The sequence below is a fragment of the Elaeis guineensis genome, chromosome 5 (assembly GCF_000442705.2).
Source record: "Elaeis guineensis isolate ETL-2024a chromosome 5, EG11, whole genome shotgun sequence".
In the NCBI taxonomy this organism is placed as follows: Eukaryota; Viridiplantae; Streptophyta; class Magnoliopsida; order Arecales; family Arecaceae; genus Elaeis; species Elaeis guineensis.
In genome coordinates, this window is record NC_025997.2 from 95274330 (window position 1) to 95292641 (window position 18312).

The following is an 18312-nucleotide window of genomic DNA, read 5'->3' on the forward strand; positions in this document are numbered from 1 at the left end:
GCACATCCTATGTTGATGTTGCCAAAACACATCCTACCAGCTCTTAAAATGAGCTGTTTGCATCATTTTCCATAAACGAAAGCAATAAGCAACAAAGGCTTTGGAAAGATTTGAATAGATAGAGGATGCATTTGGTTCACGATCAAAATTAAAATTAAAATCGAAATAAATTAGAATGAAAATCAGAATAATTATATTTTTTCATACTTTTAAGTTTGTGATTAGAATCGAAATGGGATATAAATATTAAGTAAGTCTCCGGATTTGATTTTGAAAGATTGGGACAATTTCATTTTTCTCCAAAATCAAAATAGGAGGGAAAAGTCTTTCAACCCGACAGCTAAAATGGGAGCTACTCATTCGTATTCCCATTTAGCTTCCTCCAACCAAACATCCAAGTGTTTTTGTTGCTAGTTAAGGTCAATCCGCAATGAATTCTGATGAAAAACCTGGGATAAGGTAAATTGGCAAGCAAGAAGCTCCACCCATGGTTTCAAGTTTTGCGACAACCACAGCTACTACAATGATGTCAATCATACGTCACGATTATGCTCTTCTCAATGTTCTCTTCGATGCTTGAAAAGTCAAACAAACGATTGCTTGCACATACCAGAGAATAAAGTGGCCACATTAGTAGTAAAAAAAAAAAAAGTAACTTTAAAATTATAAGCAAATATTTTTCAAAATAAAAAACAATGATTTAATATAGCACATTCCTAATATACACACTTACATATCTTTATGGTTAGCAATTTGGTTGAAGCTAAAACTTTTGTGAGATCTTCGTACAGTACATTCTTATAAGGCACTATATAAGTCCTTTTCCCACAATCTCCACGGCAATGCTCATCTCGTTTGCTTACAGAACACCATGCTTTTGGATTACCCGCAACACCCATCCCAAAACCTAACGTGCAAGGATGCATCAACAGTGGTTTTGTCCAGTTTGTTTCCTTTCTTGCAAGCCACACACTTCACTCCTGGCTTGTCTAGTCTCAATCCAGGAGCTACAGGGCAACAAACCACACGTATGTCGTTCGTGAACACATTGCTATCATTTGGGGACCCAAACAAATATAGAAGTGTCCTTTCTGCACCGAGTTTCTTCAACTTTGGGACTAGACATATGGGAAAATGTCTTTGTTCCTAACATGTTAAGGCATCCTGTCACAAGGCACAAGGTTTGCTTTCCTTCATCAAACAGAAACCGACCGGAATCTCATCTATCAATTTGGGCTCCACAAAGGCCTTCTAGCTTAGCCACGACGCAATAGTTATAAAGCTCTTCGAAGACAAGTGAACTCCCAAAACACATATCCTTCTTCGTCACAACTAAGACCACCCTTTCATCTATAAATATTTCCTCCATGGAAAGCTTGTTCTTCCAGCATTTTTGAGACCCAGCCATGGCAATCTTTGCAATACTATATTTTGCCACTGCCTTCATGGCGAGCACTGAGGCTCTCACTAGAGCTGACTTCCCTAGTGATTTTGTTTTTGGAACAGCTTCTTCAGCTTTCCAGGTCCGCGTTTTTCGAGTAGTCTCCTTTACCATGCCCTTTCAATCCACCATTCTTCTTTGAAAGAAGGATCATGTCTTTTTATGAATTGATTTTAGTTTGAAGGAGCTGTGAACGAGGGGAAAAGAGGAGACAGTATATGGGATACTTTCACAAGGAGACCAGGTATGATACTAGCACTTATTGATCTTAGACTGAATGAAGGATTTATCATAAATTTGAGGTGAGTTCTTGAAGTTTGTCATATCATTGGACAGGAAGGATTTTGGATTTTAGCAATGCAGAAATAGCAGTCGATCAGTATCATCGATATAAGGTAAACATAGAGAAGATTTATGATGAACCGTCATTGGTTTCTACTCGGTTGACAACATGAACTCCTAAGGGTGGCTCCCTAGTTCCAGCATACTGCCGGCAGTTATGTCTGGTCCAGGGAAATTTTCTTTTTCCTCCAAAAAAAAAAAATGTTCACTAGGGCCATCACCGTCGCCTCTGCTATACACGACCACCACCTCGACTGCCTTTGCTGCAAACACCACCGTCTTTTCTACCATTATCATGTTTGTTTTTAAAAAATAATTAACTATACATACAAAACATATTTATATTTTTTTCTAAAAGATGAAAAGAAAATATAAAAAGAAAATTTTTATTTTTCTATTTTTGAAAATAGGAAAATGACAGCGATGTGAAACAGCACCTTAGATTTGTGTTTAAACATTTCTATCTCAAAGTTATTTCAGCCATTGTTGTCCATTGCGTGTATCACGTGCCAGAAAACTAATAGTTTTATGATGAATAACTCTTTTTTCTTTTTAAACATCAGTCAATGTGTCATAGAGCAGACCACGGTTCCAAGTTGATCAACTGTTTATTGAACTGGTTGGATTGATGACTTGGAAATCTAACACATATTTTGGCATCATCCCATTTGGTTGAGTACGTAATTCTCAATTTGTAAATCTCCAATAGCTAGAAAATCTTAAGACATGAGACCTTTTCCTTCCACTCAACATTATAATTTTGCATTTGTATATAATGTTTATTGTGATATAAGTTACCATTGATGTGTAAGCATATCCTTTAATAGTTAATCTTTCTTATCATGAATGATCCAATAAAATCCTTTATCTTCTGCATGACTGGCTGTTGGTAATATAAAAATTGTTTAATATACTAAATTTTGGTTTGCTTGTTCGATCAAGTAAGCAATTTATAATATAGCAGCTCTTAGGTTGCTTATGTGATGGAAGAAGCAATTGTGTCATGTTATTCAATGAATCTGTGTTAGGTAGTTAGATGGAATGACAGATAACTTGTGGAAGTTTATCAATAACATTAAGAAAAGAAATTTTTAGTTTGGACATTCATGGGAAGCCACACCTCCTCATTGCATGGAAAGCCACTACGCTACTATGTTTTCCAGTGATCAAGCAACACTAACCACAGCAATCAGAATCTTTAATTTAACTCAAACTGCCTTTCCTTTTTTTTTTTTTTTTTTGGTATAAACCAGAGCATAAAGCTAGATTCCAAACAGAAGAGTATCACAGAGATTGATATTAATTTAATTCAAACTTCTACTGCAGCATATTGTGCAAATATTCAGAAGACTGATATTAGTCAGTCCCTACTTGGTCCTGCAATCATTGCATTTTTCAATTACTTCTGTAATAAGGCACAGGAGGAATGATATCACAAGTTCTTAATTGCCTGAAAAAAAAAAAAAAAAATCAAAACCGAGCTTAAGATAAGAGTGTTGAGGCAACTAAGTTGACTATATTTAATTCTTATAAATATCTTGTATTTTCAGCAGAAAAAAAAAAAAAAAGAGCTCTAAATGAATGAACGAGGGGGGTATAGCAATTGTATCCTTACAAGGGTGGAGCTCAAAGATCATGTCTGTAGATCTAGGTTTTTTTCTTGTCAACCCTACCTGCATGCCTGAACATGGCTATTGAAATTAACATTATTATTTAAGTTGACTTCAGGCAATCTAGCAGGAGTCTCTGTAGCATAACTAGCTACCTATACCAAATTGGCCAAAGCTACAAACACTGCTGCTCCTTTCATAGGTTATGCTTGAATAGCCCATCCATTTGCAAAATATTCAATTATACAAGGCGAAGTAACCCAAAGGGAATGATTCCATAAGATTCATTGATCTTATGGTATCTAGTTTCTAGAACAAGATATAGTTTACCCAAAAAAAAATTTATTTCAAAAATGGCATTTGAATCTTGCATCTCTCTTAGATGGGCGACCTATAACTAAATGGCCCATGCCAGAAAATCCAGTCCAAAGGCTAATACTGTTCTTCTTAGCAAACAAGATAACGTTGTTCTTTATTTTCTTGACCAAGTTTGTGATTTTAATAGATTTGGGCAGATAAGGATCTGCTCTCTTGTGCCTAACAGTAATCATACAAGATCGATGCGGTTGGAAATGTAAAGCTTTCAATTTCTCCTGGCTATCTTGCTTCCTGTGAGAGCCAATAATTTCTCCCACTGAAATTTTCAGATCTTACAGTAACAAAGACAGTTGCTAGACCTGAAAAAATTCAATACTTCTATGGGCTGCTTAGAATCTCACCCTTACAAGCATGTTACACTCATTATCCTCTTAGTAATCTGTCAGTGACTACACTTGTCACTTCATCAAACAAATATATCAAATTTCTAAAACTTTAAATCCAACTCTCCAACCATCCATTATAACATGAAAATTACTAAATGTGGTCTTAACATTGAATGAAACAGGAGAGAACTAATACATCAATACTAATCAGTGCATACTCTATCATTCAACTCACTCCATATTTCACATAAATTGTCCAAGTATCTTTCATTCACTGCACCCATTATCATTGTAGAATGTTGATATATCAGTACGTAGATTTCCTTAGTTTGTGTATCATATGCAAATAAGCTGAATGATCTCAAGTAATAATCTTAACTAGAAGCAGCCATCAAAATTGTTTTGTGAGGCATGTCATGTGCTATATATTCATGAAGTGAATAATTACGATTATAAACAATTTCACTGGTACAGAAGAAATGAGCATAAGGAGAACAGTTACCTATTAGTTGACAAATGAGAAAAAGGATGACTTTACCGACATAAAGATTTATACTGACCCAAATGCACAGACTGATGTGGACCTGATGAAGGACATGGGAATGGATGCATACAGATTCTCAATCTCATGGTCCAGGATCTTCCCAAGTAATAAGAACTTGAGTTAATGTTTTCCAGAAAAGCATCTTCACATTTCCAGCCTATTGTCACATGCTTTGACCTTGGCAGATGGAACTGGGGAACCCAACCCTGAAGGAATTAGCCACTACAACAGTCTCATAGACGCTTTGTTAGAGAAAGGTCACTTTCAAAAAGTCTTTTTCCTATAGTTTCTTGTGGAAGTTTACAGCTTGTGAATGTTCAATCTTGTTTTCAGGATTACAGCCATATGTTACTCTCTATCACTGGGACCTTCCGCAGTCTCTCGAAGATAGATATGATGGATGGCTGAGCAGACAAATAGTGTAAGAATGATAACTAAATAACCATTGTATCATTCAGCTATGACAAATAAAATGTATATATATTGGCATCCCTCTATATAATGCAGCGAAGACTTTGAGCATTATGCCCGCACTTGCTTTGAAACTTTTGGGGATAGAGTAAAGCATTGGATCACTTTCAATGAACCTCATGGATTCTCAATTCAGGGTTATGACACAGGCCTGCAAGCTCCAGGAAGATGTTCCATCCTATCTCACTTGTTATGCAGAAAGGGTAAATCATCAACGGAACCGTACATTGTTGCTCACAATATCCTCTTATCACATGCTGCTGCGTTTCATACTTACAAGCGCAACTTTAAGGTAAATCATTCGCTTGAATATAACTATGGTCCCAGTTATGCACAATAATCATAGGAAGACAAGAAAGTATGCCTAATAACATACAAATGGATATTTTAGGCAAAACAGGATGGTGCTATTGGAATTGCTCTGGATTCCAAATGGTATGAACCAATATCTGATGCAGATGAGGACCAGGATGCTGCTCATAGGGCAATGGACTTCGAATTAGGATGGTAATTATTATGGTTTACTAACTGATACAATATTACATTATTTTGATTGTGAGAATTAAAGGAGAAAATGGAATCAGGTTCTTGGATCCCCTAATCTTTGGGCACTATCCTCGCTCCATGCAGAATATTGTAGGCAGCAGGCTGCCAAATATTACAAGCAAGATGTCTAAGTCATTGGCTGGGACACTAGATTTTGTAGGCATAAACCACTACACCACATTATATGTGCGCAATGATCGAATCAGAATATGGAATCTTGTATTGGATGATGCTTCAACTGATGCAGGTGTAATTGCAACTTGTAAGACCTAACAGGAAAAAAAAAAAAGAAAAAAAAATTTTCTTTGCTTCACTGATTTTGCTTATTAATTCATTGTCTCCTTGCAGCTTTCCGACATGGAGAGATGATTGGTGAAAGAGTATGTCATATAAACCATGCTAAAATTTCTGATTTTTTATTTAATGATCAAGTACCTAAGTATCACTTCCAGCATTTTTCAGGCTGCATCACACTGGCTGCACATAGTCCCATGGGGAATTCGCAAGCTAATGAGATACATCAAGGAGAAGTATGGAAATCCATTAGTTATTATAACAGAAAATGGTAAGGCTTATCTTTGTGAGAAAAGAATTAACTTTCAACCAATGTGATGGGGGAAAAAGCTCACAGAACTGATTCTTTTTCATAGGTATGGATGACTCAAACAACCCATTTGCTACTCTAGACAAAGCGCTAGAGGATAACAAGAGGATACATTACCATAATGACTATCTTTCTAATCTAAGCGCCGCCGTAAGGTAAGTTTTTTAACCATAATGAAGGGTATCATGGAGGCAGCTTTGGACTCTTTGAATGAAATGATAGACAGAGCTACGTTCAGTAAATTTCTGAAGAAAACTAAATAATGGGATTAAATTCTCAGGTCTTTGGTGGAAAGAGAAGAAAAACAGATGATGAGTGTTTAACAATCTACATGCAAATCTAATTTTTCTTAAATTCTTATTTTTAAAAAAAAGTAACAATGATGTTATTTTTTCTTTACAACTTCAGTCTTTTTGAAGAAATCTAATGAATTTAAAATGATTTAGGAGAAAAACAAATAGCCCCTGTAAAAGGATGAAAGACACTAAAAAATGGTAATAATACCCTTGATTGATTAAAATGTAAAAAAAAAAACTGTTTTTCAAAAATATTTTGCACATGATAATAACAGACAGGGCTACTTCAAAGCAGATTAAGTTGACCTTGATGCATCAAATTTATGTTCTTTGGACACTTAGGATGCTTAGGCCACAAAGCAACACCAACTACATAACTAAAATGTCAATTTACACCAAAAGGAATTCAGTTTATATTATCCTTTTTATTGTGAATAGCTTCACTCTTCAGCTACACCGCTTCCCAGTTAATTGCACAATCAACCATCAAACAATGCAGGGAGGATGGCTGCAATGTACGTGGTTACTTTGTGTGGTCGCTACTCGATAACTGGGAATGGAACTCGGGCTACACGGTTCGATTTGGCCTCTATTTTGTTGATTACAGGGACAACCTCAAAAGGATACCCAAAGCTTCTGTTAAATGGTTCAAACATTTTCTACAAAGACAGTAATGTGCAATTCTACTAAAGAAAATAATATGTGAATTACAGTTCACAGTGACAAAATCACTAGCCATTTTCAAACATGTTGTACAAGAACCACTTGTAAGAACTTTGTCATCTTCATCAAATTTTTTAATATATCATCCATTCCATTAGTCATAAAAGTTCAGAGTCTGTGGTGATGCTTAATTTGCTTTAAAGGCTCAAAGTATGCTTCATCGTTCCAACATTTTTATTAGCTCTAATTATAATATTAATGCGATAACAGAGAATGCTGCAAGTCCATATCATACAAGTTGACTTGAGATAATCATAAAAATCAAATCTTTTTGCTTCCAATGGAACAAACATAGCATTATCATCCATGAGACTAAGAATTATAGCAAATCTGGATTGGATTTATTCACAGAGCATCAAAGAATTAAGGTATTGAAGGAAAGAGTACCGAATTAAATCTTCCTCTCAGAAACTAAGCCTTCTGATCCTCCAAAATCGCATTCGCTGTCTCTGTCCTACAAAATAGCATATTGGAGGCGACAGTTCTCTATGAGATCCAGGGATCTCCGAGGGTCGGCATCTCGTGGAGGGCGGAGACCACGGCGTCGTTGGAGACGGCGCCGGGAACTATGAAAGGGATCCGTTGAGGGGTCTCTCAGACGGCGATCGCGGCAATTTGACTGTCCAACGACGCCAGGAACTATGAAAGGGGTCGTTTGAGGGGTCTCTCAGACGGCGATCGTGGCAATTTGACTGGTGTGCTTTTGGGACGAGGAAGGCATTAAAGACCCTCCGGTTCGTCCTAGGGTCAGGGAATGTTTTACGGCTAGGGACAGGGGAGGTGCGGCGTGGAGAAAGTACCATATATACACCCACATAAAGTGGGTGCTTTTTTTTTTCCTTTTTTTTTTTTTTTGGGTAAAAGAGAGGCAAAGCTATATTATTCAAAGCATAAAGAGTAAAGAACAGAGGCCTTAAACAAAACTGAGAAATCCTCGGAAGGACGAGGGAAGAAGATACAGCCAAAAGTTCTAATTACAAAGGAAGTAGCAGCTATCCAAAATGAAGAAGCAGAAACCATGATACAGAAGAGTCTAAGCACAGATACATAAACATCAGCTCCAGCGAAAGTCATGACAACAGGAAGTATAAAGAGACGGCCCTAGATGTAATGGGATATTATGATAAACCATAGAAGCCCAATCCCCTGAAACCGCAACAAGAACATAGTTCTCGACAACAGCAGCTGCACCATACCCAGCAGCTTCAAAAACTTCCCTGTACTAGGTAGTACAACATCGATAGAAGGAATAGATTTATGGATGTTCAGCCAACATCTATGAAAGTAGGGCCTGTCAGCGGTAAGCAACCAGCCACAGAAGATATGTGAGAGAAAACTAGCTTGATTCAGCAAAGCATGGATAGCTGTGATGCCCCGCTCAAATAATAAAGACGCATCAAAAATAAAAAATAGGTTAGACTCCCGTTAAAAGTCTTCTCTTCTGCTGGACTCTCATTCGGAGTCGGAACGAAGGTTCCTTATGAAATCTCCCACCATCAGCCATCGGATTATTGTCGAAGAAGCACTCTTATCTTTCGAGTCCATCATGATCTCTCACTGTATCTGTCGGAAATCGGGTTGGAGAGCCTGCCAGAGCCCAAGATAAGCCCCATCCCTCCTCCATCTCTTTTATCCTCTTCTTTCCATTGCATTAGATAATGTCACCGGCTGCCAGTTTCTTTGAAAATTTTGAAAAAGAAAAATCCTGTGGTTCCACCCCTCCTCTTTTTGATTTTTCTGGAGCTGGTGGTCATCATCAACTATCGGTTTGAGATCCTTGAACTACACCATTACAGCCCCAACTATCACCGATCGTAGCCGCGCCGGCGGTTCTCCTCTGTTCCAAAATCAAAAGGGGAAAACCATCCTCTGTTTCACCATGAAACCGAGAGAGAAGGAAAAAAGAGAAAGGAGATTCTCTCCTTCTCCCTTCTCATGTGTTTCCATTGTTTTCCCTCTCCATTTTTTCTCTACTTTCTTTCTTTAAAAAAATCCCACGTTGCTCTCTATATCTTTCTCTCTATAAAATTATTTATCTCTATAAAATTTATCTCTAAAATTAATCAAAAGAAAAAAAAAAATTTCAATAATTTTAATTAAATTTAATAAAAAAATTTTATTTGTAGTCGCCGAACAGCATATCAGCACCTATTTTATTCAGATCCAGAGACTATTTGATTTAATCTATTTGATTAAATGAAATGATTTGATCGGACTGACTTTTGATCGTCGAGCATCGTGTTGGCCTCTATCTTGATTTTTATTGAACATTACTGATTTGATTATCCTCAATCAGATAAAGTTAACATAATTAACCGACCCAGATCATCAAATGTGACTACCATTCTTTATGTCTTCCTTGATTATTTCTATCTTTTATATTTATTGGACTCAATTATATTTAGAAATGTAGTCGTCTCAACAATGAGATATCTAGTAGTAGATACTGTGATCTAATCTATGAATTGAATATTCTAAAAAAAAAAATTATGAAATTATGTGGAGTTGTTGGAGTACGTGTAAGATAATTAATATGATTTTTTTCTAGATTTATCAATAAATTATATAGTATTTATATTATTGAATATTGAATCATATTTTTTATGATTTATGAATATAAAGCATGATATTTATTTATCTGTTATCTATTATAGAATATTATCGATGCATTATTGAAGATATTGATTTTATTATAGAGTTGTGATTGATTGATTTTGATTCCGAATGTTTTATATATTGTTCGATTGAAATATGAAATTAATTTTATCAAAAAAAGATATTTAAATCGAAATAAATTTTGACTCGCAGTCTGACTATGTATCAAAATCCTACAAATGGAGATTATATATTTGCATATCGATATCCTGCCAGTCGAGGTCATATGCTGGTATATCGACATCCTATCAGTGAGGATTGTACACTGGTATATTAATATCCTACAAGGTGGGGTTATATATGAAGTGAAATTTGAGTGCAGGGGTAAAACAGTAATTTTAAAACTATTTCAAAATTATAATTTTACAGTAAAAATTGTTAATTAATCTAATTAACTAACATGTATAAACCCTACACAAGAATCTAAATATGATATATATAGCATATATTTAAATTTAAAATTTTAAATTCTCTACAGTAAATATTTTACTATTATGTGTTTAGAACATATTACCTTTATGCAGGTAGTCGATCACCGCAATCTGATCATCGTTGAGAGGATCTGATCATCATAATGCAGCTACACAGTATGTCTGGCCTCTACGGATCATCTACACGAAGCTCCCGGTCTGATCGGCTCCTCACGAATGCTAGTTCATTGCAAAATCTTTTTGACGGCTGATGCTGATCGAACTCCTTCGATCTTGATCTGTCAACTCTTCAGATACTCTGGATCGTCAGCATATGTATTTGAGAGGTTGATTAAGCTCTCCCTGAAGTTTGGTGGGCTCACGACACTCGTAGCTCACCTTCTCACTTCCCGAATCCTAGGCCGAAACCCTAGGGTACTCACCGAAGAAACTTGCACCCACTCTATTTCTTTCTTTTCTCTCCTTTTCTTTTTTTTTCTCACGCAGAAAAGCTTTCTCATGCCACTCTTCACTCTAGGATCATATTAGCGCACGCCTTATCTTCTCATCCTTTTAAAAACAGTGCAAAACATATTTTTGCAGTATTTTCTCCGCGTGAGAGGATAAAGATAAGTGGTTGCTTATTTGAATTCAAATCGAATTTGAATTCAAATACCAACTAACTCATGTTTATCCACTCTTGGCGTGATAAGAGAAGGGCGTGGGCTACTTTGTGCGAGGATAATTTTCACGAGAAACCTTTTCTCGTGTGGAAGAAGTGGCATGCAAAATAAAGGGGTGGTGCAGGGATTTGTTAACCATTCAAATTCAAACACCTTTTGAATTTGAATGGCCAACCAATCTCATCTTTATCCATTCAAAATGGTGCACAAAGAAGGAGCGTGGGATGGCTTCTGTGTGGAAAAAAATTCATGAAAAGTTGTTTCTCGTGAATTCAAATGGGCGTAGATAAGTGAGGTGGCACAGGGAGAGAATTCAAAAGGTGGTTTCAATCTAATTGAGCCAACCTAATCAAAATAGGTTAGACACAATTAGACTAAGTTAAATCCAACTTAATTAGGCTTAATTAGGCTTAATAAAATTTTAATCAAATCAGAAATTGACTAAGCCCAACCCTTGATCAGATCAGAGATCAAACCACCTTGGCGATTAGGTCAACACTTAACCTAATCGGGTCAAACCCAACTGAATCCAATTCAATTGGACTTGATCCAAAAGTAATTACTCAATCAAATTAAGTTAATTGATGATCAAATCACTAATTAAATCTCTCATAAATACTGAGTCCAAATTCGATGGGTAATCGAGTATCAGAGTCCATCGATATGAAACCCTGATGAAAAAGTCCCAAACCAGTGGGAATCTTGACCCCGGTACCCAAAAGTGTGGTACTCATGATCAGAGAATCTTGATTCTCGATCACAGAGTCTCAGACATGTAGGACTCATAGTTCACAAGCATTAGGACTCGTCATCAGCCATCAAATCAGATAAGAACCTCTAATGAGTGTGACCCTACAGGTTCGAACCTAAGCCGGTAGCATAGGAATCAATTCCTACACTAATCAAAGTGACTATCTAGCAATGGTATCCGATGTTCGGATAGGTCAAATAGTCACAATCGCAATATTCAGAACCTACGTGAATATAGTTACTGTATAATTCATCCCTTTTGACCCCTGTGTTTAGGATGACTCAGGGTTAAACTATCAACTCTGATTAGATCATCCGAATCGTGCTCAACTCAAACAGTCCTGTGACTCCTCACTAGGACTACCCTGATCAAGGTTTTGCTAAATTAAAACTTGACTGTACACAGCTCCTGAACTGGAGTGGTCAATCCCATCTTGACATATGCACCGACAAGTCAAGTACTTGACTACACCCAGCATCCTTCCATCACTGAATTAGAAATTCAGGTAGTCCAGTGCCTAAGTGCAGTGAGTTGCTTGCAAGTCACCGTGGCGGTCTCAGATCAGAGGGACAGTTATACCCATATCCCATCGGAGAAAATCTTGACAGCAGAAAAAGCTCCAGTGTCGGTCACGTTCAGTGTAGATGTATCCTTACATCTCACCTGCATGCCATACCAGTATCTTCACACTCTTTGGTTAAGAGGACAACCAATCTATATGGCACACAACAACCTATGCTTGATAAACATTGTTGTCCTTGGTAACAACGTATCATTCGATCGCGAACAGGTTTAAGGACTAAACGATAAATCTTCTTTTGTCGTGTCTAAATAGTCCTAAGGACTTCACCACAACATAGGAGTTCATTAGAAGATGAAATAATTTATTATGAAAAATATCAAAATAACTTTTATTTTTTTATAATTCATATACTGATATAGGAAAGAGCACAACCATCAATAGGCTGACGATTGGCTTTGGGACACTATTCCCAACAATCTTCCACTTGGCCTAAAGCCAATCGGTGCAATATCTAATACCCATTTTCGACTTGAAGTCATCAAACTCCTTCACCATAATGACTTTAGTGAATGGGTCGGCCAGGTTCTCCTTTCCGTCGATCTTCTGAAGGTTGACGTCACCTCGATCTACGATTTTTCAGATGAGATGGTAGCGGTGCAGAATATGCTTCGTCCGCTGGTGTGCCTTCGGTTTCTTCGCCTGAGCTATGGCTTCAGAGCTATCACAGTAGAGCAAAACTGGACCAATAAGGGAGGGTGCTACTCCGAGCTCGGTGATGAATTTTCTCAGTCATACCGCTTCTTTGGCAGCATCTGATGCAGTGACATACTCTGCCTCGCCAACTGAATCAGCCACAGTGTGCTGCTTGAAACTCTTCCAGCAGACAACCCCACTATTAAGGGTAAAAATAAATTCCGACACACTCTTGCTGTCATCATGATCAGACTGAAAACTAGAGTCTGTAAACCCTATAAGCCTCAAGTCCAATTCACCATAAACAAGCCATTGGTCCTTAGTATTTCTTAAATACTTTAAGATGGTTTTAACAACCTTCCAGTGATTCTTCCCTGGATCAGATTGGTATCTACTCACTACCCCTAGTGAGTATGCCATATCTGGTTGTGTACACGTCATGGCGTACATGATAGATCCCACTGTCGAAGTATATGAAATTCTACCCATACACTCTCTCTCTTGAGGTATTGTCGGACAATCCCTCTTCGAGAGAGAAATTTCATGGCCTATCGGTAGATAGCCTTTCTTGAAATTTTTCATGCTGAACCTTTTCAGCATAGTATCAATATACGTGGACTGGGATAAGCCAAGTAACCTTTTAGATCTATCCCTATAGATCCTCATCCCTAGGATGTAGGAAGCTTCTCCCAGATCCTTCATGGAGAACTGTGATGACAGTCAAATCTTTATTCCCTGTAATGTAGGGACATCATTTCCGATTAAGAGAATGTCATCCACATACAATACAAAAAATACTACTACTGGACCATTAGTCCACTTATAAATACAGGGCTCTTCTCCGTTCTTAACGAAGCCATACGTCTTGATCGTCTTATCAAAATGTATGTTCCAACTCCGGGAAGCCTGCTTAAGTCCATAAATGGATCTCTGTAGCCTGCACACCTTAGACTCATCTGTGGATGTGAACCCTTCAGGTTGTATCATATACACCTTTTTGTCCAGTTCTCCATTTAGGTGAAGCAAAAATTTAGTGCAGGGGCAAAATGGTAATTTTAAAATTTTTTCAAAATTACTATTTTACAGCAAAATTATTAATTAATCTCATTAATTAATACTAATTAATCCTATACTAGGATCTAAATATGATACAACAGCATGCATTTAAATTTGAAATTCAAATTTGAATCAGTAAACGTTTTACAGTACTGTGTTCAGAACACATCACCTTTTTGCGGGTAGTCGATCACCGCAATCTGATCACCGTCAGGGGACTCTGATCATCACGTCACAGCCACATAAATGTCTGGCCTCTGTGGATCATCCACACGAAGCTTCCGTCTGATCAGCTCCTCACGAATGCTAGTTCGTGATTTCACCCTTTTGATGGCAGATGTTGATCGAACTCCTTCGATCGATGTGTGCCGACTTCTTGAATGCTCTGGATCATCTGCACAGTTATTTGAGAGGCTGATGGATCTCTCTCTGAAATTTGGTAGACTCACGACACTCGTGGCACACCAATCTCACTTCCCGAACCCTAGGTAGAAACCCTAGGGTACACACCAAAAACCCTGCTCCCAATTTTCTCTCTTTTCTTTCTTTTTCTCTCGGAAGGTTTTGGACCTTCACCTTATGCAGAAGCCTTCCTCACGCCCCAAAGTTTCTCTCCTAAAATTTCTACGCACGTCCCACCTTTCTCCTCTTTTAAAAACAACATCGAACGTGTCTTATCCGCGTGAGAGGATAAAGACAAGAGGTTACACATTTGAATTCAAATCAAATTTGAATTCAAACAAAAACTAACTTATCCTTATCCTTTTGGGCATGAGAAGAGAAGGGGCGTGGCTCTTTGTGCATGAAAAATGTTTCACGAGAAACCTTTTCTCATGTAAGTAATGTGGCGCACAAAATGGATAAGGATGAAAGGGCAAGTGATAAGTTATCCATTCAAATTCAAACATGCTTTGAATTTGAATGGCTAACTAATTATTTTATCCATCCATATGGTGCACAAATGAGGGCGTGGGGAAGGGTTTTGTGTGAGAAAAATTTCACGAAAAGTTTCTTCTCGTGAATTCAAATGGGTGCAAGGAAGTTGGGTGTCGCAGGGAATTTAAAACAAGGTGGTTTGATTCAAATTGAGCCAACCTAGTTTAAAATAGGTTAAGCACAATTAGACCAGATTAAACCCAACATAATTAGGCTTAATTAGGCTCAATAAAATCTTAATCAAATCAGAAATTAACTAAACCTAACCTCTGATCAAATCAGGGACTAAACCACCTTAGCGATTAGGTCAACATTTAACCTAATCGGGTCAATCCAAACTGAATCCAATTCAATTGGACTTGATCCAAAAATAATTACTCAATCAAATTGAGTTAATTAGTGATTAAATCACTAATTAAACCTCTCATAAATATTGAGTCCAAATCCGATGGGCAATCAGGCATCAGAGACCATCGATATGAAACCCTGATCAAAGAGTTCAAATTTCAAATTCAAAATTTGAAATTCAAAATTTTGACCCCGGTACCCAAAATGTGTGGAACTCATGATTAGAGAATCCTAATTCTCAATCATAGAGTCTCAGATAGATAAGACTCATAATCAGCCATCAGATCAGAAAGGAACCTCTAATGTGTGTGACCCCGCAGGTTCGAACCTAAACCGGTAGCACAGGAACCAATTCCTGTACTAATCGAAGTGACCATCTAGCAATGGTACCTGACGACCGGATAGGTCGAATAATTGCAATCGCAACATTCAGAACCTACGTGAATATGGTTACCGTATAATTCATCCCTTTTGACCCCTGTGTTTAGGATGACTCAGGGTTAAACTGTCAACCCTGATGATATCATCCGAATCGTGCTCAACTCAATTAGTCCTGTGACTCCTCACTAGGACTACCCTGGCCATGATTTTGCTAAATTGAAACACGACTGTACACAGCTCCTAAACTGGAGTGGTCAATCCCATCTTGACACACGCACCGACAAGTCAAGTACTTGACTACACCCAGTAACCTTCCGTCACTAAATTAGAAATTCAGGTAGTCCAGTACCTAAGTGCAGTGAGTTGCTTGCAAGTCACTGTGGCGGTCTCAGGTCGGAGGGATATTTATACCCATATCCCATCGGAGCAAATCTTGATAGCAGAAATAGCTCCGGAGTTGGTCACGTTCAGTGTAGATGTACCATTACATCTCACCTGTATGCCATACCAGTGTCTCCACACTCTTTGGTTATGAGGACAACCAACCCATATGGCACACAACGACCTATGCTCGATAAACATTGTCGTCCTTGGTAACAACGTATCATTTGGTCGCGAACATGTTTAAGGACTAAGCGACAAATCTTCCTTTGTCGAGTCTAAATAGTCCTAAGGACTTCACCACAACATAGGAGTTCATTAGAAGATGAAACATTTGTGATGAAAAAATATCAAAATAATTTTTATTTATTTATAATTCATGTACTAATACAAAAGGAGCACAACCGTCAACAGGCTGACGATTGACTTTGGGACACTATTCCCAACAATCTCCCACTTGGCCTAAAGCCTATCGGTGCAGTATCTAATACCCATCTTCGACTTGTAGTCGTTGAACTCCTTCACCGCAATGGTTTTAGTGAATGGGTCGGCCATGTTCTTCTTCCCGTCGATCTTCTGAAGGTCGACGTCACCTCGATCCACGATCTTCCGGATGAGATGGTAGCGGCGCAGAATATGCTTCATCCGCTGGTGTGCCTTTGGTTCCTTCGCCTGAGCAATGGCTCCAGAGCTGTCGCAGTAGAGCAGAACTGGACCAACAAGGGAGGGTGCTACTCCGAGCTCGGTGATGAATTTTCTCAGCCACACCGCTTCTTTGGCAGCATCTGATGCAGCAATATACTCCGCCTCGCATACTGAATCAGCCACAGTGTGCTGCTTGGAACTCTTCCAGCAGACAGCCCCACCATTAAGGGTAAAAATAAATCCTGACACACTCTTGCTATCATCGCGATCAGACTGAAAACTAGAGTCTGTAAACCCTATAAGTCTCAAGTCCGATTCACCATATATAAGCCACTGGTCTTTAGTATTTCTTAAATACTTCAGGATGGTTTTAACAACCTTCCAGTGATTCTCTCCTGGATCAGATTGGTATCTACTCACTACCCCTAGTGAGTATGCCAAATCTGGTCGTGTACATGTCATGGCGTACATGATAGATCCCACTGCCGAAGCATATGGAATCCTACCCATACGATCTCTCTCTTGAGGTGTTGTCGGACAATCCCTCTTCGAGAGAGAAATTCGATGGCCTATCGGTAGATAGCCTTTCTTGAAATTTTCCATGCTGAACCTTTTCAGCATAGTATCAATGTACGTGGACTGGGATAAGCCAAGCAACTTTTTGGATCTATCCCTATAGATCCTCATCCCTAGGATGTAGGAAGCTTCTCCCAGATCCTTCATGGAAAACTGTGATGATAGCCAAATCTTTATTCCCTGTAATGCAGGGACATCATTCCCGATTAAGAGAATGTCATCCACATACAATACAAGAAATACTACTACTGGACCATTAGCCCACTTATAAATGCAGGGCTCTTCTCCGTTCTTAATGAAGCCATACATTTTGATCATCCTATCAAAACGTATGTTCCAACTCCGAGATGCCTACTTAAGTCCATAAATGGACCTCTATAGCTTGCACACCTGAGACTCATCTGTGGATGTGAACCCTTCAGGTTGTATCATATACAACTCTTCGTCCAGCTCTCCATTTAGGAAAGCTGTCTTCACATCCATCTGCCAGATTTCATAGTCCAGATGGGCAGCTATCGCAAGCATAATCCGAATGGATTTGAGCATTGCCACAGGAGAAAACATCTCGTCATAGTCTATACCATAATGTTGACGATATCCCTTGGCAACCAGACGGGCTTTATAGGTCTTCACCTTTCCGTCTGCGCCCCTCTTCCTTTTGAAGACTCACTTACACCCTATGGGTTTTACTCCTTCGGGTGGGTCAACCAATGTCCACACATCGTTGACCTTCATGGACTCCATTTCGGATTTCATGGCCTCTAGCCATTTCTCAGAGTCAGGTCTCTGCATTGCATCCATGTAGGTGATCGGATCCTCATCGTTTTCATCAAGTTCGACAGGATCACCATTCCGGACCAAGAAACCATAGTATCTGTCCGGTTGATGTGGTACTCTACCAGACCGCCTTAAGGGTGCATAATCAATAGGCTTCGGATCTGATCTAATCAAATCCGGTTCAGGTTCAGTAACATGTGTCAGTTTTTCCACCTG

At 38.4% G+C, this 18312-nt stretch overlaps 1 protein-coding gene across 6 annotated transcripts; it reads left to right on the forward strand.

Annotated features, from left to right (window-relative positions):
* Positions 1 to 1295: 1295 nt before the first annotated feature.
* LOC105036001 (beta-glucosidase 25) lies at positions 1296 to 7286 on the forward strand. 6 transcript variants are annotated; one of them, XM_073258003.1, is made up of 13 exons: positions 1298 to 1538; positions 1619 to 1685; positions 1778 to 1836; positions 4670 to 4745; positions 4827 to 4898; positions 4975 to 5062; positions 5149 to 5404; positions 5504 to 5619; positions 5697 to 5920; positions 6007 to 6038; positions 6121 to 6223; positions 6309 to 6417; positions 7058 to 7286. In XM_073258003.1, exons 1-13 carry the CDS (start codon positions 1407 to 1409, stop codon positions 7230 to 7232), a joined length of 1509 nt encoding a protein of 502 aa, XP_073114104.1. In that variant the 5' UTR covers positions 1298 to 1406; the 3' UTR covers positions 7233 to 7286. The 6 variants fall into 6 exon arrangements, with proteins under 6 accessions (XP_073114106.1, XP_073114107.1, XP_073114104.1 ...); XM_073258004.1 differs by having other exon boundaries at positions 5697 to 5905; XM_010911727.2 differs by having other exon boundaries at positions 1298 to 1523.
* The last annotated feature ends 11026 nt before the right edge of the window (positions 7287 to 18312 follow it).